The sequence below is a fragment of the Hippocampus zosterae genome, chromosome 6 (genome assembly GCF_025434085.1).
Source record: "Hippocampus zosterae strain Florida chromosome 6, ASM2543408v3, whole genome shotgun sequence".
Classification (NCBI taxonomy): domain Eukaryota; kingdom Metazoa; phylum Chordata; class Actinopteri; order Syngnathiformes; family Syngnathidae; genus Hippocampus; species Hippocampus zosterae.
Genome location: NC_067456.1, coordinates 10,090,430 through 10,117,953, shown reverse-complemented (window position 1 = coordinate 10,117,953; position 27,524 = coordinate 10,090,430). Strand labels below are relative to the sequence as shown.

Genomic DNA, 27,524 nt, shown 5'->3' with positions numbered 1-27,524 from the left:
TGCACCTGCCGATCACAACTATTAGTAAATGAAAACAGAGTTGCTCAACTCAGTTTTGGACGGTCGGTTTGTTACATTTTTATCACAGGCCACATCGTTTGTTATGACTGAACCGAAATAAATTTATGATCACCTCATATTACATGAACAAACAAAATGATGAATAACTCATTTTGAAAACAGAGGCCAGTAAAAACTGTTGAAATATTTTTACGTTTATTTTAAAAACGACGACAGGTCACCAAAAATGCTCGCAAAATCTGAACATTTTTAAATGTGAAGTCAATTTGCAATTTGGGGTATTTGAGGAAGTAACAAGTCCATGCACCTAATTTGCTTTCACTGCCCACACAAAATGATGTGGTGGGCTAGATCTGGACAATGGGCCTGCAGTTTGACACCAGTCGTTTAAGGGAAACTACAAAACCCCAGCACAGCATTAAGCGTAGTAGTCAGAAAGCGACATGCTAAAAAACAATGGAAGATAACGAGTGTGTAAGGTATTACATCAGGAATGAGACAAGGGCCACTAACCAAAATGTCCAATTTTTTTCAACATTTTTCTCAGTGCAGTAAAGTTATCAGCGGTGGCTTTTCCAATTCAAACTAGCTTACTGTGGGAAACTACTATTAGAATGAACCAGGCTAGAAAAAAAACAAAACAAGGGTCCCTCTCTCCATTTACAAGTAGCGCTCGCTCTTATGACACAAATTCTATCCAAGATGCAACTCAGGACCACAGCAGCAGAGACTGTGGAGTGTAACAGCAGCCAAATCAGTAAGCATAAGCTTGTGTTTGTTTATTTTTGCCATTCCTGCTCGTGTATGCGCAAATGTTTGCAATGAATCTACTCCACCATCAGTCTGGTCTACACTTACTGTAAGTTGTGATGTCCCCCCCGCTCCGCTTAAGTCTACGTGTCTGCGCGCGTGTGTGTGCGGCAGGCACAATTTGATGGTGTTCACATTGAAGCTGGCATGTGTTTATTTCCCCTGCGTTCTGGTCTGCGGCATCTCAGTCATCCGTGAGCTCCAACAGTCATGTTGCTCTCATTTATAACACATATACAGTACTGTATATACAGTACTGTATATACAGTGTGTGTGTGTGTGTGTGTGTGTGTGCGCGTGGGCATCAGCACTTGTGTTTTTGGGACACACAACAAATGAACAAATGCCACCGGTATACAAATGTGCAGCCAACGGGTACGGGGTGTTTACAGTGGCGTGCGTCCGGCTGTCTACCGCGTGTGATTAGCTGGCCATTAACTGAGGCACAAATCAGCCATCGCCAGCTCCAGGCCTCCTCTGCACTATCTCAACTGGACAAACATGCTGTCAAGCTTGTTCATACAAACATGCACACGTGCATTTAAACACTCATTTCCACCTGGATAGTCATAAGGTCCACATTACATACTGTATATTGATTGTCTGTTTCAAAAGCCATACAGTATGTAAACACAAACCTGGATTTACAAGTGATATCAAACATTCTGTAAATGTTAATAATTAATACTACTCTCTGAGATGGTTGTTTTGAAATTAAGCAGACTTATTTCTACAGTGAGTATCCTTGGCTGCGAATGACTTTTAAAAAACAGCTCCGTATCATGTCCTGTGTGCGCTACTATTCCAGGGATGACAATTTTTCTCATTGCATTTTTATTTTTCTATTTTTTGTATTTTTCCTCAGGTGTCTTAATTTTTTCTCGCCGTTTTTTAAAAACACATTTTTAGGGATTTTGTTTCTCAAAATAAAGATTTGGGATTTTTACATATTTTTTGTCATATTTTCAGCATTGGTGCTTTGTGCAAGAAATGTGTAAGTAAAACTAACATTTTGACTTGTCCCAGTGCCAAAAACAAATCCTTGATCTTTGGTACACTACGATATTGATGTGAAACGTTCATACAGTTCCATTTGTGTGACTCCTAGTTGACATTCCTGCTTCCGAGGGGTCTAAAATATCACGTCATGCTTTTTCATAAATTTTATCAGGCACAGAAGAAGTACTTCTGAGTAAATGATGAAAACAGCCCGCTGCAGGCAAACTGAGTGTATATCACTTGTAACCACAAGAGGAGGATCTATTTCTCTGGCTGCTGGCCAATGTCATATTTTAACTGCTTGGCGACAACCCTATGGACAAACCAGTGAAAACTGAGCATGTGTAGACTGTATACTTTATGTCTTCAGTCGTCTATGCGTGGTCTAAAAGTGATTTACATTCTGATGTACTGCCTCAATCTGATATTTTGGAATATTCCTTTCATATCTACTATCAAAAGGCTTTTATCCAATATCACGATGAACCAAAGCTCAATTTTAATGCAACATCCTTGGCCTTCTCCAAATTGAAGTCCTAACCATAATAGCCAAAGCCTATGACTACAAACCATCTCAAAAACGTACATCCAGCCCCAACTTAATCCAACACTAAAACTTTAACCCTTAAGCCTATCCCTAACCACCTGATACCAACCCTGACCCGCCCCCAAACCCAAACCCAATACCTCTCACATCATGCCACCTCAACCCAAACCTTAACCCAACTTCTACCTGTCGCCTCTAATCCAACCATCAACCATAACATTACCTGGCTGTCTCGTGGTAAATCACAAAGATTTATTTTCAATCTTTTCAAACGTCAATTCCCACAGCCGACATCGATGTTCCTGTCTTCTACCGTTCAACATCAATTCTGTCAATATAGACCATCATAAAGACCCTCCCCCGCTCCTGTGACTTTAGAAAGAAAAATGAAGGTACTGTATCCATAAAATGACGTAATCAGCGAATACCATTATCACATTGTTGACATGAAAAAAATCTGAAGTATTTTCCGATGTATGTAGCAGCATTGGGGGGGGGGGGGGTGTCTTGTCCTCCAAGACAAGTTTCCCCTGCGGGAGACCAAATAACATTAAATTCAAAATTCAAAGACAAGATACTGTTATGTGTCCCGTTTAGGCCAAACTACTTCTTACTCAAAAACATTAACTGAAGCTTGTTAACACAGCAACTGTCTCTTCTGACTCAAATATGAGTACATCAACCGTGTTTGACAAAACAATTTCTTAGTCTCTACGGAACAAATGTACCTATTTTTTTTTTTACTCAAAAGCAATAACTTCCATGAACAAAACTTTAACTACACCCGGCAAGCATTCGGGGCAATCGCAAGTCAAGGTAAGACTGTACACCTTGATGATAACTAAACTACAGTGAAAGCTGGTGAAAAGTTACTCAGCATTGTAACAACTCAGTGAGAAGTGTTAAAACAACATGTAGACTGTAGATATTTTGGCGAAACGTAGTGAGGGAGGGACCGAGGGCAGGTGTTTGGCGGAGCTCAAACAGATCCTCAGACTCTACACGCACGGGGGTGCCAGCGTCTCATTAGTGGCTGGTGACAAAAGCGCAGCAACTGGCGGAGCGTTTGAACGTGAAAACTGATACAGTGTTGCTTCTTTCCACCAAGGACAATGAAATGTAAGCTAGCGCTCCTCGTTTCCCAGAAGTCACACTGAAGGCTGCAGCCTGGCGTAGGTGGAAGGTTACAAGAGATCTGTGCGCGCGTGTGTGAGTGTTACATAGCGTGCGCTCATTTCTCCTTGACAGACAGGGAACATGTCGCCCTGTACTTGTTTGTCCGAAGGAGGATTGCCTTGACAGACACAACATTTAAAGCAGAGTTGTATATGGGCCAGTTAAGGATTGTAAATCCTCCCATGGCTTGTCTGGTATTCTCCTGCAAGACAGTGAGAGCTGCCAAAAACTCTTGACGAGCTTTTTGTTTGCCTTTGCTAATATGGGAAGAGCATAGCATAAATACTGTATGTGATGATCATTTCAAGGGTCTGCTATGAAAAAGAAGATGGGCGGCAAGTTGGCTCTTTGCACAACATTCCTCCAAAGTCGTAATTTTTGCAAGGCTGGTGAAATGAAAAAGATGAGGGAGATTGTTTTTACTTTTAATCATGACAGTGATCTATTTTGACTCTTGTATGACATCATTCAAACGCTAAATTCATCGCACGGTCAAAGTTGGTGGACACATAACTCAGTGTAAATAGTATTTAACCCAACTGATAAGTGGAAACTAGAGAACACTGGCAGCGCAATGGAGAATCAGCATACTGGTTCAAAGAAAAGATGACAATAGAGAAGACAAAAGCATGTCTCAAAGGGCCGAGGCACTGCACCCGTTCCATCTCTTTCCTCCCACGCCGAGCTGAATCTTTTACCAGCCACATCAATCATCGACGAGCCAGCCAATGAATGAACGAACAATCCCATTGCTGTGTCAATCCATCACTTATGCGTGGGCCAATGAATGAGCCCCGAGAAGAAGTTCAAACAACTTAAAAGGCCTGGGGGGGCACCCGAGTAAGCTTTCACCATCAGACATCCTGAAGGTTTGAAAAATTAAATAACTAATGATTTTTTTTTTGTTTAATACTTATTCTCAGGAAGTTATGATTTTGAATGTTGCTAGGTAGGAGGACGACACATTTAATGGGGACTTGTCTAACTTAAGGCACCCAACTTTAGAAAACCAGCAATTTTGTAAAATGATGCATTATAACACCATGCAATTATGCCACAAAACGTCATCAATATGAATCAACATTCATCCAATAACATGAAGAATTACACCACAGTCACCATAAATGCTGATTATAAAATGAATTAATAAGTGCACACCACTACAGTTGAGTTTTGCTTGTAGAATTTGGCTTGAACAAGTTCTGCTCTGACCAACCAAGCAGGCCGGCTGTGATTGGTTCAGAAAAGTGTCCCGTTGCTAATATAGTTTAATGAAGGAACATCGGAGAGCACGATTGATTCTAAAAGCTAAAATCTGATTGTGGGGGGGCAGCATGAACATTATTTTACTGGCAGGAGTGCAACTCCGCAGAGGTGCAGGGTTTGATTCCAATGTGGAGTTTACATGTTGTCCCCATGCCTGCACGGGTTATGTCCGGGTACTTAGGTTTCCTCCCGCATTTCAAAAACACACATGGCAGGCGAATGGAACACTTTAAATTGTCCCGAGATATGATTGTGAGCGCGAATGGTTGTTCGTCTATGTGTGCCCTGCGGTTGGCTGGCAAGCAGTTCAGAGTGTCCCCCGCCTACTGCCCGAAGATGGCTGGGATACTCCCTGCGATCCTCATGAGGATAAGGGGATAAAGAAATCGAAAGATGGAGTGCAACTGCATTTTATGCAAGTATTGGATGATAGCATTTGGGCATTTTTTTTCTCCACCAAAACATCCAGTCAGAAACAGATATCGATATAGATGCCGATGTTAAATTGCAAATCTTATTGGCCTCTGCCATCTAATTTGGGCAGTGCATGGTATTCTCATGATCATATATTGCAAGGGTGCCCAAGTCCGGTCTTCGAGAGCCCCTACTGAGCCTGCTTTAGATGTCTTCCTCCCCCAACACCGGATTCAACTGCTCAGCATTCTTTGCAGAAGTTGGATAATGATACACATATTCAAATACAAATTTGTCGGGCATGCAGCACAACGAGATGTCTTTGGGTGACAAATTTCAGGAAAACAAAAGCTATGTTTTGGGAGCCAAATGTGCTTGGAGATTTGTCTACAAAATCCACTGAAAATATATAATAAATATCTGAAATGATTCAGAGAGAATAAGAAAAAACTTGGCCTGGGTTCAACTTGATGTCAGGCTTCACATACGTCTCAGTCGCTGACAGCTGTTGTTTGGATTCTTGTACAGAACAGTCAGTGTTCACATGAATCAGAAACGTGCAGACACTTTGTATGTTTGCCTTCTACGTGTGTGTGTGTGTGTGTGTGTGCGTGTGTGTGTGTGTGTGTGTGTGTGTGCCAAATGCTCAGACGGTCACGGCTTTCAGAGCCACTCGTTTGGATGGCAGACCAGAACGGAAAGCTGCCTCTAAAGCGAGCCGTGTCAGCGAAAGATGGACGAGAGGATGGATGACGCGCGGCCAAAAGGTTCCTGGACGACCTCGGAGAGCGGGGGGGGGGGGTCACGCCACGTGAGCTATGATGAGCCCCCGAGTTGGCCATACTTCAGAGCTTCCCCCGGCTGAAACAAACCCACTCACTTTAAATAGAACCAAACTGCACCAAAAAGAAAAGGAAGAGAAAAAGAACTTCAGCCACTATCATTCACGAGGCAGGGCAGTAAAGCAGACAGCTTAAGAGTGCGCACGTTATTCTTCAAATTCCTCCTGTTTTGGAATGTGACGGTGGGATGATAATGTATCAAGCAGGTGTAAACCATAGAAGGAGGTGGGGGTGGGGGGTAAAAAGAATAGCTCTTAGTAGCGCGTGGACCTCCACCAAGGACGACTAATCGAAATGTGGACCAACATCAAAATCAACTCTTAACATGCAAACTCATCGTGTGCCCAATAAAGTCAATCCATTAGTCATTCATTTTAGAGCTTTTCGACTGGCCCTGACCATGGTTAGGGCCAACAAGGACTTCTATGATGGCCTTAATAACACTATTATAACCACTGGCCTACATTTGAAAACCAAGTTAATATTTTCCATACAAAATTGTAGTAATTTATTCCCAACAGTGTATTGTCTTCAGTTCATAGTGTTTCTATTCGGTGCACTGCTACCAGAGTGTGTATGTGGAGGTTGGATTTTTTTTTTTTTGGTCCAATCAAATTTCAGCCAGTAAGTGTTGCCACGTCACTCTAATCTGCCCAAGAGTATTCATAATCTGCTGTGCTGGCTGATGTAACTTTAAATAACTTTGCAATGGGGCAGTTCCTTTCATCAATCTGATTTCAAATATGCATTCACAGGGCCAGAGTGCCCTCGATTACGTCAGCATTTTTACATCTTCTGGTTGGTCAGAGCCAACATCGACTAGGAAAGTAAATTATCGCCAATTATATATTATTAATTATATATAATTAATTAATATTATGATACCAATTTAAAAAATGAGATGACATACTTCCCCCTGCTTCTTCATATTTGGAGAATATAAATGCACGAGCCTTAAACAACCGTGACGACCCCAGAGCTCACAGTAGCGCTAAAGATAAGAGAGCTGTGCCTGTGACACCTCGGCAGTCACACAGCATATACCAAACATGGTCACGGGCAATGTGGCTGATGCGCTTTGACAGCGTTTGTCAATACATTCGCACACTTGTCATTAAATTGACAAGTAATTATTCAAGAGTAGTCAAAATTAATTGGTGAGAACACCCTGGAAAGACTGCAAATTCCTGTACAAATCGCTTATGGATGCTGAAAAGCTGATGTTGAACTGAAATGCAGAGGAGTTAATTGAATGAATAAAGCGTCAGATTAATATGCCGATTTTCTGGATAACCGGACACACAAAGCTCTAACAATAGATATATTATTCGTGCACTCACACGTTCACACTCTGGTGACGGTAAACTATGTTCTGTAGCTACAGTTGCCCTGGGGCAGGCTGACGGAAGGGTGGCTGCCAGTGTGCGCCTCTCCGACCACCATCAAACATTCACACCCACCCGTACACTGAGTGTGAATTTGTTGAATGTGAGCCTTGCGGTTGGAATTGAAGGGATAAAAATGTGGAAAGAGCTAAAAATGTCAAATATGTTTGAATTTGTGAAAATGTTAGAGCTTTGAGAACGTGATAAATAGAAACGGATCTGGCAACCTTGCTGTGGGAAATACGGAGAAATGTGTGAATTTGGGCAACGTGAACTGTAGATGAGTGAGTGGAAAAGTTGAAGCTGGTTTGAATCAGTTGTTCAATATGCTGTGAAATGTGGACGACGTCAATTGGGAATATATCTTCATTCATTTCACTTGGATTATTTTTTTTTAATTCATTGGAAAAGTAGGAACAATGGGAATGTGCAAAACATGTCCTAATTGAGGTAAATATTTTAAAGATGGAATGGTGGAGAAATGTGGAAGGAGTAAAAGCAAAATTCTAAGAACATCTCTATTTTCGGGGCTACAGAACTATGTGTTTTTGCTCTTCAGCATTTACACAATAAAAGAGTGAGTACACGTGAATTAAAGGGAAGAATGGGCTCTTACCATGCACCGGTGACTCCAGAGAGACGAGTCCAAGCAATAGTAGTCGCAGTAGCAGCAGCGCAGTGCTGTGGCTCCACAGGCAGACAGCCAGCCTTCCTCCCCACACTGGCATGGTCAGAGTGGGCCCGCCGCTGCGGTCTATTCCCCCTCCACGCTTGCTTGACACTCCTCACGCACTGCCTCTCTCTTCTCCTGTTGAGTGTGGAGGATGACGTGGATGGGAGTGAAGTGGGTTGTCAGAGCAGAGCTTCTGTATTGCCGCGATGTGACAAAGTCCACGCCAAATGCGCTGCCACCAACATCACCACCACCACCGGCAAGAGCAGCAGGTCTAGTGGCTCGTCCTCCAACCTGAACTGACAATAGCACAGAGAGAAAGAGAGAGAGAGAGAGTTTACTTGCCCAGTAAGGAGGGCGGGCTGGGATGCATATGGAGGGAGGCGGCGGAGTGGGGGTGGGAGGGGGGTCCGTGGGAGGAAAAGCAACGGGGCAGGGAGCAGACATGAAAAATACCAGGTTTAGTGCAAAAGGGGAAAAGAGGGGCGGTGGTGGGGGTGTATGCATATATAATAGAAAGCAGGAGGAGCTGACTCAGGGTATCCACACACTACTTGGCCATTCCAACTGTGAGAGACCTGGCCTGGATTCTTCTGAATTATTCCGAGTCGGCTTGTTTATCTCTATCGCCCAAGGTAGTGGTTATCTTGAATAACTGGAGAAAGGAATCATCTCATTGTGAGATGACAGAAGCGTGTGCCCATGCATGCCATGGACAACTTTTGATTGTGGAAGGTGGTGTTTATCATTAAAAAAAAAAACAATACAACAAATAAACTATGACACATACGAGCACATTACGGATGTGTAAGATTGTTACCAAGCGTGGCATGGACTACTTTATGGCGCCATTGCTTAATTCTAATCATTTCGATAATTTCTGTTGTGCAAGGTGGTGGTTATCATGAATTGAGCAAAAGCTGCAATCAGCACGCCTTTCTTTCTGAGCAATCTGTGGACTTTTTCAACTGTGGCGTATTGCGCACAGAGGCAAAGGAGAAATGACAGTAAATAGCAATGAACAGTTACTTTGCGCATCACATAACTTTTTGACACAAAAAAAAAATCTCATTTGTCAATGTTGGTGGACCTTCAAAGACCAGGTGGCGTACCCTCGCTGCTGGCACAGGCGGAGATTCAGGGTCGAGAGCCAAATTCAAAGAATGTTTACGACAACACTCAAGAAGGGCGCATTTGTGCGGTACTCAACGAGTCCTTGAAGCTTTAAGGCCAAAGTTCTTATTTTAGTCAACAGGGGATGAGAGCTGTTATGAGCACTGGGGATTTTTTTATACTGTGTAAAAAGGGAAAGTCCTAGTGTGGTAGAATTTCAACATTGTCAGAGATATGGGGCCTATTTAAATGTTGTAAACACAGGGATAGACCAATTATTGTCACAGTTATTTGGCATCTTGACGACATCAGCCTTTTTGTTTTTTTAATCGGTATCAGTCCTGAAAAAAAAAATGTTAGTCAATCTCTAAGCAGCTTTGGCAAGGCAACTTTGTTTACATAGCACATTTCATACGCAAGGCAATTCAATGTATTTTGCACAAGTTCGTCACGAGCTGGTTTCTTCATCTTCCGCAAACATAATGGACACACTGCTGTGAGCCCCATCTCACACCCAGACACTCATACGGAGATGTGCCTACGTCACTTGGCACCTCAGAAGGTCCCACCTCTTAAAGGCAAGAGGAGAAATCAGATAATCGGTGTAGCCCATATGTGCTGCTGTCTTTTGTTTTACACTGGAACATTTTTAGTTGTCATGTTTATTTCTAATGTGCAAGGTGGTGGTGATCATGAATAACCGGGTAGGAGTGATTGCTTAATCATATGACAAAAACATTGCATAAATGGCTGTTGGGCAATTTTTTTGATTATTCATCGTTCTGATTATTTCTAATGTGTAAGGTGGTAGCTAGCATAATCTACAATATTAGCATAAACAAGCGAGAGGAGCCGTCGTAATGCATGACTAAATGCCCGGTGGATTATTATTTGTTGTGGTTTTGTTCATTTCTTTTGTTCACACAGTGGCAGAGGGACGATTTGTGTTAAACAAATAACTGTAAGCAAGAGGTCATGCCGATTGTTGTCGTGACGCTAAACAGAAGTGACAAAGCGGCTTTATTTTCATGCTAATCTTTCTCGTTTGTAGCGGCCGCCCCTGACGAACGCTTCTTTTCTTTCTCACACTGGTTCGCGTTGTTCATTAGCTGCGAACAAAAGAGCAGCTCTTTGCAATGAGAGGAAACATCACTACGTAAATATACAAGAGGTTCGCTCATTCAAGTGCCCTTTCCCACATTAAGATTGAACCTCGACTAAAATTATAGCAAAGGCGTTGACGTCCCCCCCCGCCCCCATGTACTGTTTTGGGTCGGCCATGGCTGTGACCCGAGTCACACTCAGAGTGTCTGGCCAATCATGAGCCGTGTTAATTAATTGGTTTGGTCACTGGTGAACACTGAGCAGTGTCAGGACAATCAGGTCCAGACATGTCCTGGGCGGCAAGGCGGAATGACCTCGGGATAACAAAGTCATCACTTACGTGTTTCATGGCCTTTCTTTAATGAGCACAGACTAGAAACTGAAGCACATTTTATGACTGCCCCCCGCCCCCTGATAACTTCACACTTGAAGATTTAGCAGCTAACTCCGCAGGTGTCTTCTCTTAGTTAGCGTGAGACATTTCATACTGGTTGGGTTAAATTTGATCCATTGTTACATTTGAAAGCATTAAAAATAACTTTAAAGTCCTTTTCCACTGTAAAAAATGTATGCCTTTTCCTAAAATTAACCAAAATAGAGAGAAAAAGTAATATTTTAAAATCTTTTGTACAAATGCTATAATGATGATGATGCCCATTTATGCTAACGCATAACAAATTAACAACATGAAAAGATTCTAAATTGCTCACAATTTTTAAATAACCATACGAGGGACATAATATATACTTAGCAACACAGCAACCAGGGTACAGGATGGCAGGTCATAGACTAGATAAAATGCTAGCAAGCTACCAACTGATATGCGAATAGAGTAAATGCATTTTAGTATAGAACACATTGACACAGAGTGGTAAGGATTTTAAATCCTGCTCTGTAATCAGGTTTCAATTGTAAGAACTGATAACAAGCTAACATGCTAACAGCCAGTAAAGTACGGCGGGATAAACTCAACCTGAGGGGTGGGGGAGGGGCTTGCCACAGTTGTCAATGGATTGGGACCACTTCCTTATAACCATTACAGGCTGTGTAAAATGATTTACAAGCAGGGGGGTGAACACCTCTGGTGACACAGCGGCACATCTGCTAATCCGTGCCCATTCATTGGAGCGGTCCTTTTTACTAAAAAGATAATCTGCTTTAAGGCTGTCCATTCACACTAATCCACCGCAGCATTTACATAGCAATCCTTTACCCCTGAATGGCGTTAGAGACTTTTTACCTTTCTTCACCACATACACCACAAAATGTCCTGCACTTTATACACATGCATTTACAGTCATTTTCACCTCATTGCTCCAAATGTTTGACACGGTGATCATTCAAGGGCTGCCAAGTTTGACCGCAAGCACTTTCATTTGGCCTTACGTATTTTTATTTATGTCTACAATACATGCAGGTGCATGATTTTTCCACACATTAGTATAGCACAATAATAGCATACATGTGACAGAAGGCGTTATGATACTGAGCAGTTAGCATTTAACCTCATTGCTACCCAAGTCTCCCATGCAACACTTCTGGATCATGGCGACACTTGATTGAAATGACTTTGGAACAGCTGTTACTCCACTAAGAGTCATCTTTACTTTTTCTCTGTGATCGCCATCATCATCAAGGATGACAGAATCTTTGGTTTCTGTTCAGCTTCAAATATACTTTGCTCAAGTGTCAGCCATCTGGATTGCACAGTTCTTGAGTATGGCTCTTCCATCTTAGGCCCCATTCCCACCCCACCTTCTTCTTCCGTTCTGATTTTCTCATTGGCTGAATGTATTCATCAAAATCAGGGGCTGTGACGGTTTTATTTGGCGAATGAATCATCATAGGCACTGAATGAGTTAATAGCAAGCGGAGCGATCACATTAGTCATCCATCCATCCATTTTCGAATCCGTTTATCCTCACAAGGGTCGTGGGCATGCTGGAGCCTATCCCAGCTGTCTTCTGGCAGTAGGCAGGGGACACCCTGAACTGGTTGCCAGCCAATCGCAGGGCATATAAAGATGAACAACCAATGCACAGTATACACTGTGCTTCGAAGTGCTGGACTATTTTGACAATGAATTATTTCTAGTCTTTCTGTTTAATTCTACTCTTCAAAGTAACTGCGGTTAAACAATATAAAATAAGTTAATCTTGCAATTTCGACGCCAAATGGATTTTTTTCTTTGGCTGCTACCAAGTCTCCACACAGGAAATTGTGGAGAGAAGTGAGGAAATGAGGGATAACATCAGCAGCCATGACGATGATGATGATGATGATGATGGTAAAGCCGTGACCGACGGAGAGAAGCAGAGAAAAATAACAAGTTGGCCAGGTTCACCTTTGAACCTGTCGCTGATTTGTTCTGAAGTGACCTTTCAACTCTGGAAGAGAGGAAAAACACTCAGAGCCACCAGTGAAGGATTTTGTTCTCAGGATGAAAGTCAACAGTTGGAAGAGAGGAGTCAGAATTTGAAAGATAAATTACGCATGGGAGCACTTGGGTTTCTACATCACAGAAAACTGGGGAAACCACATATTCAACATTTCCTTCCAACAAAATGAAGACTTAAAATGTTCATACAATAATTTTCTCCCTGACAATGAAACAAACCTATAGTGTTGAAATCGCAAAACAGTCATGACTTCTAGAAACATTTCTAATTTTTACAAAGTCAAACCTAGTCTGTTGAAGCAATAGTATAAACTGTCACTGAAAGCGATTGTAAATGACGTACCCCCAGTACCGCCATCTCACACGTGTGTGCCCCCCCCCCACACACACACACACACTTGCCACCGACATACCAAGTTGGATGTCAGTCCATGTCAAGTTAATTAGGGCCTAAGGATATACAGTTTTTTTTTAACTGCTTGTTTTGTCATTGTGAAACCATTCACCGGATCACTTTACAGCCCACAATAAAAATGTTGACATGGATAGGTGGAATGCCCCCCTCCCCCTCAACAAAATGGGGTGGGGGGTAAGCATTGGGTGGTCTCACAAGTTCACCAGTGTGATTGTGATATCATAAATATTGACGTTCTCTCCAATTGCATAGATAGATAGATAGATAGATAGATAGATAGATAGATAGATAGATAGATAGATAGATAGATAGATAGATAGATAGATAGATAGATAGATAGATAGATAGATAGATAGATAGATAGATAGATAGATAGATAGATAGATAGATAGATAGATAGATATACACAGTCAAACCTCGGTTTTCAAACGTCTCGGTTCTCGACCAATTCGGTTTTCGACCAAAAATTTCGAGTTTTTTATGCCTCGGATGACGAACAAATTTCGGTTCTCGAACAAACTGAGTGCACTTGAATGCACCACTTGACTCCTCTCGCCTTTCTTACACGAGAAAATGACGCTTCCTCGGGTAGACGAGGAAGTGGCTTTCCATTGTGAGCAGATGTGTTCAGTAAACTTTTTTTTTAAAGAGTGTGGTTTCGGTTTTCGAACAATTCGGTTTCATCCATTCCATCCATTTTCCGAACCGCTTGATTCTCACTAGTGTCGCGGGGGGTGCTGGAAAGACCGGGGAGAACATGCAAACTCCACACAGGGAGGCCGGAGCTGGAATCGAACCCGGTACATCTGCACTGTGAAGCCGATGTGCTAACCACTGGACTACCAGGCCGCCCTTATATATATATGTATGTATATAATATACATACACACACACACAATTATATTTTATAATGTATATTTTTTTATATACTTTTTGCTGTTCTACTTCTCCCTTTCATCATGTTGTTGCTGCAAATTGGGAATTTCTCCATTGTGAGACAAGTAAAGGTTTGCTTCACTTTAGCGGCCACAGAGAGACAGAATCGTACATTTTAAGATCAACTGTACTTTCAGTCTTTGTTATCCAATCAAATTGCAGTATCCTCCATAAATAAGTTTATATAGAATACAGATTGCGTTTCCCACCGCTCGGCCCCCGAGGCAGAAGTCAAATGAATGAAGGCCCCTCTCATGAAGAAGCAAGGGGTGTAGGGGCCAAAAGGCTGGAATGTTAGCAATTTCAAACAGCAACAGTGGACAGAAGAAGTTTAGTGAGTGGGATCTCTGTGAAGGCCGCCTCTTTCTCTGATTCATACTTTTCCCTCACAGACTAGCAAAGAATGGAGGCGAGCACAAGCTGTGGCCACCCACCTTCCATTTTGTGTTCCATCTAAGTGTATTTGAGCTCAGCAATAAAAACCTTGAAAATCATGACTAAAAGGGCAGGGTTGAAACCATGAATCAATGGCAAAAATGGCAAAAAAATCAGGTCATTGCTTGGTGAGTGGGACGTTCAGAACATTCTGAGAAATACCCACATCCAGTTAAATAGTTTTTTAAATGATTTAAACAAAAACTGTGGAAAAGGGAAAAAAAAAAATCATATTCCTCACAACATTGCATCACTCCGAACTTTAGCACCCGGTATGACCGCAATTATTATTATTGGTATAATTGGTAGCAGTAATATTACAAATATATAGAGTATGTGTTATATATTTTTATGTTAGTGCACATGGCACCCTGAGGATCCTACCAGTTTCACTTTCACACCCCAAATATATATATATATATATATATATATATATATATATATATATATATATATATATATATATATATTCGTTTTATTGTCTCTCATCATTGTATGAGGTAGGCATTAGCGTGAAGGATCTTGCCCAAGGACCCACACTGGATGGTGTTATGTGCTCATTTTTGCCCCAAGCGGGATTCGAAAGATGGTAATGGCGAACCAACCAGATATCGTGATCATAGATAAAGGGCAGAGGAAAGCCGTTGTAGTGGATGTAGCAGTCCCAAGTGATGGAAACATCAGGAAGAAGGAACATGAGAAACTCGAGAAATACCAAGGGCTCAGAGAGGAGCTGGAGAGAGCCTGGAAGGTAAAGGTGACAGTCGTGCCTGTGGTGGTCGGAGCACTCGGGGCAGTGACCCCCAAACTAGATGAGTGGTCGCAACAGATCCCGGGAACAACATCGGACATCTCAGTCCAGAAATGTGCAGTGCTGGGAACAGCAAGGATACTGCGCAGAACCCTCAAGCTTCCTGGCCTCTGGTAGAGGACCCGAGCTGAATGAGGGACGGAACCCACCCGAAGGGTGAGATGAGGATTTTTTTTTATTTTATTTTTTTTAATATATATATATATATATATATATATATATATATATATATATATATATATATATATATATAAATGTAAAAAGCAGGTCACCTTTAACCTACAGTGGCACATGACACTCATCACCAGATGGATGAATGGTGAGACACTGTAACTGAGGTTTCACTAGCTGTAGTCAATAATAACGTGACACCTCTTCACACAGTGGTGGTCATATGATGGCTGGGCACCACCGGGATGACTTTGATTATCCAGTCACCAAGTAAGGGAAGACCTCCTGAAGTGGGAAGCTAATAAAAGATCCGCACGCGCCGTATGACAACTGCCCGCTTGGTCAAGAATAGCTTTGCTGGAATAAAAACCTTTGTGTGTGCGCGCGTGTCTGTGCGTGTGTGCAACGCTGCTCTCTACTTGATGATCATCTTTTTCTCGCATTCTCGCACTTGCCAAGCACAATGGCACTTTCGGGTGATTTATCCTGATGGTGCGTGACTGCCCCCCTGTTTTGTCTTAGGTAAATTTAGGTCCGGCATCATGAAGCACAACACCCCCTCCCGCCGCTCCCCCTAAGGATCCTACATAAATACAATATACTGTAGAACCTTAACGGCACATCATGTGCCATAAAGTTTGAACAATTACTGCCATCTAACATGATGTGTCTTGGCTGGTCCACCCACGGTGGATCTGGGGTCTGGGGTCTCCATGGCCACAATGGAGCTGTTCTTCTCTGAATTGGAAGGCAATGCCACATCGACACGATTGTGAAGCCGTTATCGCATGGTGACAACTTGGAAGGAAGGCGTCAGAAATGGGGTTGGAAGGTGACGGGAGCAAAACATGGTGTTTGAAAGGCAGCTGGCGAGGACGGGGGGGCTTGCACATGGGTCCACTAGGGGTGAGTGGCACAGTGGGATAAGAGCGTGGGGAGTTCACAGCCCAGCCAGGCCCTTTTCGCACTGCATAAACAAAGAGATTACAGTGAGAAGGGGGCTCGGGACCCCTAACAAGGACAGGCCAGCACACACACGGGGCATCACAACATTGTGGCGCCACCTGTCTCCTCTTCACCAATTAATGAGCTCCCGGGATGCTCCCAACAAGTGGCAATTAGTGGGGTGGCAGGAGGGTAAAGGGTGAGGGAGAAAGAGGGGTGTGATGGAATGAGGGAGAAAGGGTAGCTGGCATAATAGAAGAGAGAGAAAAGGGGAAAGCATATCCCTCCATGGAGGGGAGTTTTGAAAGATTTCATCAAATGAAGACTCAAGCTTTTCTCAATTGGTGTTCTTGTCCGTTTTTTTGTGATCTCGTGAAATGGCATCAGTTGCGGCCCTAGTACGCGCAAACCGAGAAAGCTCGGAAGACCCGAGGTTGTTCTTGTCTGCTTGTGTAAACCAAGAATGCATCTGTTGATGACTGTGAAGACTTGGCTGGCAAAATATCTCTAAATGCATATGGTGCTGCTGTCAAAATGGATAATATGACAACGGAGGAGAGGACTCACGTTTTATATCCCCCTTGAATTTTTTGTGCACCACCCCTCCTTATCAAGAATACCCAACGCAGCCAAGGAAGAAGTTCATTCCATCATTTGGCTAAAAACACAATACAAGCGATTACTTGATGCTTTTTAACATACAGTGGTAGGTAGCTTGATTTTCATGAGTTTTTCAAGTTACGAGCCGTTGCTGGGGAGAGCCAAAATTGGAGGTTCCAAGCATTATTATTCTAATTTATTAGCCAAGGAACCATACAAAAAGTCAATTTGCACTATTCAATATAACACAATACCACGTGAAGACATTTTCACACAATCATTTTCTCCTTGACCAAGAAACAAACAGTGTTGAAATAGCAACCTCTTCGGTCAAGACCCCAAGCTCGCATTCTGAAAATGTCATCTTTCTCTTCCTAGCTGCCATTGTTCTGCCACGGTGTTCTTGGCGCACAGCCTACATTAATACTCTGCCATGTGCGGCTTATTGCAACCAGGGGAAAATGAGGAGCAAACTGCCCTCCACTGTCAAACTTGGTGGGCGCATTTGCCTTGGTATGTCATTAGCGCAATATGCTTTGTGAATAGGGCAGAGCAAACTGCCGGTACAAATGAAGGTACTATCAGCGGCCTCAGTTCAGTCTTTGCAAATTCGGGCCTGCATTCTTTATATATATCAAGAAGGAACGTTAGCATGTTTGGGAAAAGCGCCCTTCAAAAGTGAACCTTTAATTGTGCATCTTTTGTGTTGCAGAGTGCAAACAGAGACGTAACGGGACACACTTGCTTTAAAAGCAGCGACACAGGCTATACAAAAGCTTACAAGCCTGTGTGTGTGTGTGTGTGTGTGTCACCACACAGGCATGCACGTACACATAGGGCAGGTGTGGGGTGAGCATCGGGGTCGCTAGCTTCGCTCCAGCTCCCAAATATAGAGCGACTACTATGTGAGGATGCAGGAAAAGCTTCTCCAGTAACCAATGTGCGACACACACACACACACACACACACACACACACACAAACAGATGGAGACGTGTAGAAACACAGCATCAAGCTGCATGTAAATGATTAGGTACATAATTGAAACATATGCACCGGTTATTAACCTAACGTGTCATTAAGATCTCTATCAACCTGCAATCTGTAAGCAAGACGGCTCATTTCCTTAGCGCCGCCCCGCGCCCCCCTCCTCCCAAACCCCTCTACTATTTCTCCTTTCTTCCCTTCAAGTCTATAAGAAGATACTAGTGACAGCGTCCATTCAGTGGGGAAACAGAGGAGCCTTCTGCAGCTGAAATATGATACCGTGACACCTTGACCCCTCTTACACACAGATGACCTGTGTACCCTCCCAAGCTAACGGGTCTGACACTGACAAACATGCCACTGTGTGGTTGTGTGTATATGCATCTGTACAGTATGTGTGTATCTCACAAACTGCTCTGACTAGTTGTCTAACTATTAAAGGTAAGAGCAAACAACATACAGAGCAGCATTGAGGTCTACTATTCGTAATTAACCGAATGAAGGAAAGGATGCTTCGGTTAATATAGTAACACATTGCGCAGAGGGACTGAGAATATATGCTTGTGAGTATTGTTGCACGATCTGTTTGTGTGTGTTTTTGCTTGGTGTGATAAGGTAGGTTTTATTTTAGGTTTTTAATTATTGTAACATCAATACGTTCAGTTTCCGTTAGCCTGTCTATGGCATTTTGCATTATATGTTAGCAATAAGCTAGTGGACCTTCTTTGCTACAAGTTTGTATCGACATTTTGAGGTTTAAATATGCAATATGTTTTGTTTTTGTTTGTCTTTTGGTCAGTTTTACAATTAATCTCAACTAAGACAGTTTGAAGAAAGCATCTTAGCCTCTTTCTTTAAAGAATTGTAAGAGTGACTTTTCCTCTTTTCTGTTGGCCACCGCTCACACCCCAAACACTCACATGCAGACCCGAATTCAGGAATATATGTCATTGTTACTTTTTCATTGTAGAATGAAAACATGTTCTTATCGTAATGGTGTAATTTTTTTTCATAGCAACATTAATCTGGTTAATGGAAAACAAACCAGAACCAGGAACGATTTTTCCTTTTTCATTCAGACTTGCAACAAATCTTATGCATGTGAATGATTCAAGTACTGTATATTATCTGAATTTTCTCATTTGGATCAAAATACTGACATCTCATATGACAACATTGGTCTTTACACCATTTCCCCCAAAAATTCTCATCACATGCAACATTAATGTGGTACATTTACATCTATTTTCTTGTCATGTTACTATATCATGTAAAATTGTATCTACTCATGTTCTTTTTTGTGCTTCTGTGCAGTGCTATCAACTCCTATAAAAGTTTCCTCTTGGAAAGGGGTGGGGGGGGGGGGTAAAAAAACAGTTTTAGGTAATGAAGGTCAGGAGAACAGTGAGGGCAACGTCAGTTAAGTTGGTTAAGTTGTTAAGGTACCAACGACAGCGCGCACACACTTATTCAGGGTAACTCAATCTTGTCATTACTCCCTGAAGAGCAGCGACATGTGAGCCAGGGAATATGTGTGTGTGTGTGTGTTTTCCTGATGCATACACATTACTGCATCTGTATCCATTTCCATTAATCGTGTTTGTATTTCAGGTAGAGTTGGAAAGACTCGTAAAAGCGCATACATCGTCCAGAACTAAAATCAACCGTTACAACGGCGGCACCCAACTGACAGCTTCGTGCTCTGTGAATCCTCGTCTTCCCCACTTCTCTCCCCTCTGCTGTCGATAAAACGATGGACCATTTGAAACGCAGCCTTACAAAATTGCACTTTCTCAAATCGCAAATATATTACAAATACAATCAAATCGTTCAGCCCGAATTACAGTGCCTAAGGGCCCAGTTTGGAGGCAACATGCAAACTCCCTACAGAAAGAATTAAGAGCTAGGTTTTGATCCTCAAACTGTGAAGCACACCGTGCTGCGATGTTTTTGGGGTGGGGTGTGGGGGCTTTTTTATTTTTACAGTAAACTTACTGTGATGACCTCATATGTGGAAGAGAGCCACAGATGCACTTTTCAGTCATTTATTGAATGGCAGGAGAACAATACGTGATCAAATATGATTACAAGGTGTTGAAAATGTGAATTTGAAGATTTTGGAGAAGAAAAAAAAAATCAGCGATTGCCTGGCCACCAGTTCAGGGTGTACCCCACCTCCTGCCGAGATCGGCTCTGGCACGCCCCGCGACCCTTTCGAGGATAAGCAGATCACAAAATGGATAGATGGTTTTAAAAAATATGTTAATACGGTCTACTTGGTGGATTTTCACCGAATGCAGGTGGGTCTGGAATGCTGTATAACTATTTCTTGAATACAAACACATCGTTTCAATTGTGATACGCAAGTTGCAAGCACCAGTGCGCAAGCACGCACACCCACACCCCCCATATCCACACACACACACACACAAGGATCCCCACTTCCCCTCCCCCGAGGCTTAAGAGAAATTACTGCCACCTGAAGCGGAACCCTGTCCATCATGGAGAGGCCCTCCTAAAGCCCCACAGGTGTCCTTTAACATGTCCAAAGCGTCTCCTCACCAGGCCAAGCTCCCCCCACCCCGGGGCCCTCCATGTGGCTATTCATCTGCCTGTGGTGGCGGAGGACATCAAAACAAAACACCCAGGGAGGAGGGCGGTGGGGAGAAAATAAAAAAAAGCTCACAGCTCGGCGTGCTTGTGAATTGTTAACCAGGGAATATAACTATTTAAGGATTCATACACACAAATCTATAAAGCGGAACAGCCGATAGGAGGGACAATTTGCAGTTTGGCCAAAATAGGCCTCAAATATTAACCAAAACTCTCGTGAGAATCCACCACCGAAGCGTGAAAGAGTTTTCGAGTTTTTAAACAAATTGTGACTTTCGGTTGTGTGTCGAATAGTGAGATCCAGCCCAATTCCTTGCAGAACTTCTTATAATGCTCATCTCAACACTGTAAAAATTCTGATTTGCTTTGTTTTGAATGACAAGTCCATAAAATGATCTCATCAACAAATACAAGACCACGGTATGGATTCATGCGTCATAAGTGATGAGACCAGTGTTACTTGTGTACACCTGTTGTAATTGGTCAGAGTATATCAAGGTAAAAATAATTAACAAACATCAGCCACTTGGACGATTATTTTGCCTGACGTTTGGACATTCGGACAGCTCGTCGGTCAACATCTACTGATAATCATTCGTAGAGTAGTCAGTGTGCAATTTCACTGCGTAAATTGACGGGCCCATCAGAATAACTCAACACACAGCCATTAATGCCAAAATGACTGGCAATAAAACTTAGTCAAAATAAGTACATATTGTACATAAATATGGAATTCCGTATTCTAGATTAGTATGAATGTTTTACAAATTATTTTACATGCCACAGACACAACTATTAATCCCTCCAGTAGACTGTGATAATGCGATCGCTGCGCAATGTCACTCATGAGAGGCGCCTTGACAATTGTTCCGCATTTTTCCTGAATAGGTAAACATTCCATACGTTATCTGATCCGCTTGTCCTGATGAGGGTCGCGGGTGTGCTGGAGCCTATTCCCAGCTGTCCTTGGGAAGTAGGCAGGGTACACCCTGAACAGGTTGCCAGACAATCAGTCGGAAGGCACACTGCCATGTCTGTCTGTCTGTTTTTGTTTTGTTTTCAGCCCCAGCTGGAGTGAAGGGCGATTCGCTCCTGTTGGAGCTCCTGTTCTCTATCATCATTAGCCCTGGATTTAAGGACTCTGGCTTCTGCTCCTTTTCCTCGGATTATTGAATTTGCCCGCTGTTGTGCTTCAAGTGTTCTTTTCTCGACCTCTTGATACTTTCCATAGTCACTCTCATCATTCATAGGTTCTAGTTTGCAAGTGTTTGTATTTTTTTTTCTTATTACTCTTCACTTTGGCTTTGCGTTACTGGTTTCTTGACATTTTGTTTGTTTATTCTCTGTGTTCCCTCGTACCTTGCCTTTTGCAAGTGCCTTTGTTTATGCATTGTTTTTCCTGGCTCCATGTGACCAGCGATTTCAGTTCGTACTTTTGTCAGTGCGCTTTTCTGTCAATAAATAGTTTTTGCTATCGCACTTTGACTGAGCCTGCATCTCTGGAATTCAAAAACATTATTTGGTTTGGTCCAGAACCTGACACGCACACAATCAAACAACCATTCACACTCACAATCACACCTTGGGATAGTTTAGAGTGTTCAATTAACCTACCGTGCATGTTTTTGAAATGGTGGAGGAAACCGGAGTACCCGGAGAAAATGTATGCATGCTCGGTGAAAACTCCACAAGGAAGCCCAGAATCAAACCCTGCTCTGCTGCCAACGGCTATACAGTCTTGTACAAAGTAGATACAGATGGCTATTACTTTGGCACCCCTCACTTCTAAGTCCATTGTGCAGAAACAAATACAGACAGAGGGAGAGACAGTTAATCTGAGAGTAAGATAGACAGTGGCACGTTCAGAATAAACACAAGGGCTCTCCGCTGTCACCCAGGAAGAATTTTTTTTCTTTGATGTCAGTGCCATGTGACCCCACGGCGGTCCGAGGAATTGAAGCAACTTCCAAACAAACATCAACACTCCGAACACCCTCAAGGCCAGGCAGTATCAGGTAGAGGTAGAGAGAGAGTCGTCCTTCGGAAGCATGTGGCGAACAAGCAAGATGGCACAAGAAGCAAGCTTTTGAGGAAGCATTACACACAGTTTCATCCTCTCAAAATTGAGTATAACCCTTAAAAATGTTGTTCTATAGGCCTCCAGAATACCTCTAAATGGTGTAGTATGGCCCATGAATTTTTAGACAATCGACTCGCATGTGCAACCAACTAAATTTGCAGATTTTCTTTTTCTTGCTGACCTCTGTTCCAAATTTCAGCCCATTTATTAGTACGGATATAAAATCGAGTACAAATGAGAGCATTTGCCCAAGTCAATTTTCATTGCGCAACCTTCACATTTCTACGTGCGCCTCTAAAATTTCACGTTCGAGGCCACTGAGTTTAAACTTAAATATATTCAAAAAAACTCAAAGTTCATGAATCCCTTGACGCTCATTAAAACTTAGTGAAAGAAGCCAAAGAAAAAGCAAAGTGTACAATTAAGTCTTTCATGCGTGCGGAACTGAGAATGAAAAAAAACAACGAAGAGTCCCCGCTTTGCTTTTTCTTTGTATTTTGCAAACACGATGCTGGTAAACAGGGGTGTCCCATTGCAGTGGTTTATTTAGCCTCGTGTCGTGGCCCAAACAGGGATTAGGACAAAGCCCTTCGTTGCCGCTTTTAGAGCACTAAGTACTTTCTGCTGCTGCTGTTGACGGCTGCTGGGAGCCCTCAAGTAAACAGACAGCCGTGCCGAAGTGTGCATGTGCTTGTGTAGGAAGACAACAAGCGATGACAAGAGACGTTTTCGTCACGCTTTGATGGACAGGTGTTCGGATGGCACCCCCTCCGGGACAAATTGAAGTTAATATCCACTTTCATGTGTTCTCTATAGCTTCACAGTCGGCCTCACTTTTTTTTTTTTTTGGACCAAGTGTCACATTAAAAAAATAGAAATAAATAAATACTTAGCTCGGGAAGTACCACCGTCACGATCAGCAATAAAATACAGTCGCAGAGACGTCCCAGGTTTTCATCCGATAATTTTTTTTCGGATTTGGAGCCCGAACTCTTGCATGACTGTACTGTCCACGTACATTCAGCGAATGAGTTAAAATTGTGAAATGCTTTGCATAGCAATATCTAGAATAGCAACAGTAGAAGTCACTTCACCGTGCTTCCCTAAATTAGAACCTCAATTAAATTGTCATATTAATTGACAAAGAAAACAAAGAATTATTTTTTTACTTGATGAAACGTCCTCGTAAGTGGACGCGAGGCCCTTATAGTCCAAAATTTAACATTATAGTCTTGAAAGCCAAAGACGTCATGTCCACACACGTGGACGCACAGGTCCCAGGAGGGAGAGTGCAATACAGTGGGTAAGCGCGGAGTATGCTAGCGCCATTTCACAAGTTCACCTATTTTTTTTATAAATAATTGATGACATATTTTTTATTTTGCACTAATTGTATTTCTTGGTTAAAAGAAACAATCGTTTTATTTTGGCGCTTGAAGTATGCACAGAATGTGACAAACATCTATAATAGAGGACGCCGTTCATTGTTATTGCACACAAACAAGAAAGTGTTGTCCAGTTTTGAAAGAGAAATCAAAATGTTGGCGCACGAGCAGCGCTGTTGTTTTACCGTACTGCGGCGGTCAGTGTTGTCACGCGTGTAAAACGGTTTCCGTGTCAATAACGAGGTTAAACAATGAAACGAAGATGAAACTAAAGCCTCTATAGAGTAAAAAAAAAAAGAAAAGAAAAAAAAAGATTGCTCGGACACCATGATTGAATGTGAAAAAGTGGAGGAACACAGTTCATATTTACTGCCACGCGAAAATGGTATGAAAAGATCTTTGTTTCCATGTCACACAGTTTTCTGCCGTGGTGCATTGATACTGAAGTAAGTGAAGCATCAAACCGGCCATCAACCCAGGCCAGCCCACCGGGTCACAATCATGGTTCAGTATTTGATGTATTGACGTCAAAACGGTGACTTCATGTGATGTTTTGTTTCAGCAGAGACCGTTCAGTGTGCCAAGAACTGCACACTTTATTGGACCCCGTCAGCAGACAGTCAGCTGGTCCACTCCCACCTCGACTAAAATAGCAAGAAAACATTAAAACAAACACAACCCGGTGGGCAGGTCGAGTGCGAAAACAGACTGACTCTCACTTGATAAATTTCGCACAACATTTGCTTTTATGGCCACCTTATAAACTACTCTTACACCCTTCTATGCGTGTATATGCATGTGTGTTTGTGTCCGTGTGTGTTCGAAATAAATTTTCTTGAGTCTTGACTCAAGTTGTCGGACAAAGAGGTCAATTCATACTTTGGGTGCTAAAAATGCCAAGTTGCCTGTAAATCAAACCGCTAGATGGGAGAAATGGCAATCAGAATGATTCTATTCAGCCAAATAGGTGACAGTCACTTCCAAACATGAAGAATGACAAATATGCAGTCGAAGGGAGCTCAACGGTCCAACATGATCGCATCGGGTTCATTTCCAAGATTTTTTTTTTTTAACTGTCCCACAGGAAATAATGTCAAGTTAACTCATGTGAGCCAATGCTGCCATCATTTCACATGCAGAAACTATACGGGCAATGTTGTGTCATACAAGCATAAAAATAAATTATAATAATAACAACAATAAAACAACATGTAATCAAATAAAAAAAATAAAGTAAAACAAATCACCCTGGTCGTTGTGTTTCGTATGCTTGAGTAATTTCCTGTTTCGTGGTTATCATCACACTTTTACCATTCCTGTGGTGTTTTGGGGGTTGGGGGGGGGGGCGGAAGGTTTTAGCAGCATTTAAATTCATTTCATTGGGGAAAATCAATGTGACGAGCTTGGACATGGTCACTCATAAATTATGTGATCTTTGCATTGCTATTTCACATTATTTCCTGTAGAGAAAAAAATGTTAATTACACAAAATAATATGGCTCTCTCATCCTTAAACTCATCAATTCAGATAGCACAGTTTTTTTTTCTTCTGGTTTTGTGCAATAGTTGTGGAGTCAACCCTTGATTGGCCACCAAGAAAGGAGAAAAAAAAAGAAAAGGAGGTGTCTGTTTCCCCGTCTGTTTTAGAAGCAGACTTGTCAATGCAAGAGCCCGGCGGTGCGCCTCATGCTTTGGCTCTTCCGAAAAGGATCAGCGAGGGGGCTTACCTTCCAAATCTCTTCCTTCACTCAGCTGCTTGAGAGTGTCATTGCTCTCTTCACCTCACTGCCGATGAAAACACACACACAGGTAAGATGGTGCCTGCAACACAGAGGAAATTAATAACAAGCACATCCGAGTACTACTCGAGTACCGACTGGTAAGGATGTGTGTGTGTGTGTATATCTTCCTAACCGCTTGATCCTCACTAGGGTCGCGGGGGGTGCTGGAGCCTATCCCAGCTGTCTTCGGGCAGTAGGCGGGGGACACCCTGAATCGGTTGCCAGCCAATCGCAGGGCACACAAAAACGAACAACCATTTGCACTCACACTCACACCTAGGGACAATTTAGAGTGTTCAGTCAGCCTGCCACGCATGTTTTTGGAATGTGGGAGGAAACCGGAGCACCCGGAGAAAGCCCACGCAGGCCCGGGGAGAACATGCAAACTCCACACAGGGAGGCCGGAGCTGGAATCGAACCCGGTACCTGTGCACTGTGAAGCCGACGTGCTAACCACTGGACTACCGGGCCGCCCATATATATATATATGGCGTGACTTATCAATGGCGGCCGGCGATAACGTCTTTTCTTAATGTCATTTTTTAAAGGGTTTTACAGTAGAGGGCTACTTGCTGTCATGCCCTCGCTTGTGGGAAAGAAGAGCAACAGTCCGAGATCAACATTTCAGAGACTTGCCGCACTTCAGGAGAACAGTAAATCATAAAATGAGCAGGCTGCTGACAGCCACAGCTCGAGGTCAGAAACTCACACAGAGACTTATAGAGTGCTTTCTGTTTTATGCTTGAATTTTTAAAACATGCGTTGGAGAGAGTTTTAACAGGTTTTAATGGCTTATAATTGTTTTTACGGTGTGTGGGAAGAAGAAAACTATTTCATAAACATTTTCATGTGGTCTCCCGATATCAGATTTTTACCTTTTCCAGGTGGGTCTGGAGCCAAAGTAACTCTAACTCCATCCAACCATTTTCTATATAGAGCTTCATGCAGACTGGTAGCCAGCCATTCACAAGACCACCCCTACAACTAAATTCTCATTTTTTTAGCTTGGCTTCTAATCTACTGATCAAACATGCCCATCAGCTACCTTTACCACAAACCGTCAAACCACCCACCCTGCACACTCTGCACTGCTTTCAGGAAGACAGACTACTTCATACACAGTTTGGGTGAATCACAAAAAAAATAAATGAACAAACAAGATAAGAAAACATTTGGGAGCAAATTTGTGGAGTTTGTCAACAGGCGAATGTGCGAACAGAATGTGGATTCATGTCGACAATGAATCATGTGGCCTACACCTCTCAGCCACACACAAGCTGACCACCCACCAGTGATTAAAAAAAAATGCCTTTAAGACCGCGCTCTTCAATCAAAAATCTAAATAGGCACACCAAGATTTAAAAAAAAAAAAAAAGATGCATGGACAAGATGAACTAGGCTGAGATATTTATTTCGGAAAAATATGAACACAACAATGTGCAACTTGACTCTGCCTCACCGTGATTTAACTGTGGAGCTAATTATAATAATAGCCATCCAAACATACAATTTCAAGCCAATGACTTTGCGGCTTGGCTGGCTGAAGACCCAGAGCAAAAGAGTCCTTTTCGGCAGCAGCTGAATCACTATCAGGTCAAAGACGAAAGCTAAGCAGAAA

The 27,524-nt window shown here is 42.5% G+C and overlaps 1 protein-coding gene across 1 annotated transcript in view; it reads right to left on the bottom strand.

The window, feature by feature from the left end:
• bmpr1ba (bone morphogenetic protein receptor, type IBa) overlaps window positions 1-25,946 on the bottom strand; it is a 41,406-nt gene extending 15,460 nt beyond the window's left edge. The window contains exons 1-2 of the mRNA XM_052068632.1: window positions 25,853-25,946; window positions 8,077-8,432 (exon numbers count right to left, since the gene is read on the bottom strand). Coding sequence (XP_051924592.1) covers window positions 8,077-8,188 — 112 coding nt within the window. The 5' untranslated portion in view covers window positions 8,189-8,432; window positions 25,853-25,946. The remainder of the gene's footprint in view (window positions 1-8,076; window positions 8,433-25,852) is intronic.
• Window positions 25,947-27,524: the final 1,578 nt, after the last annotated feature.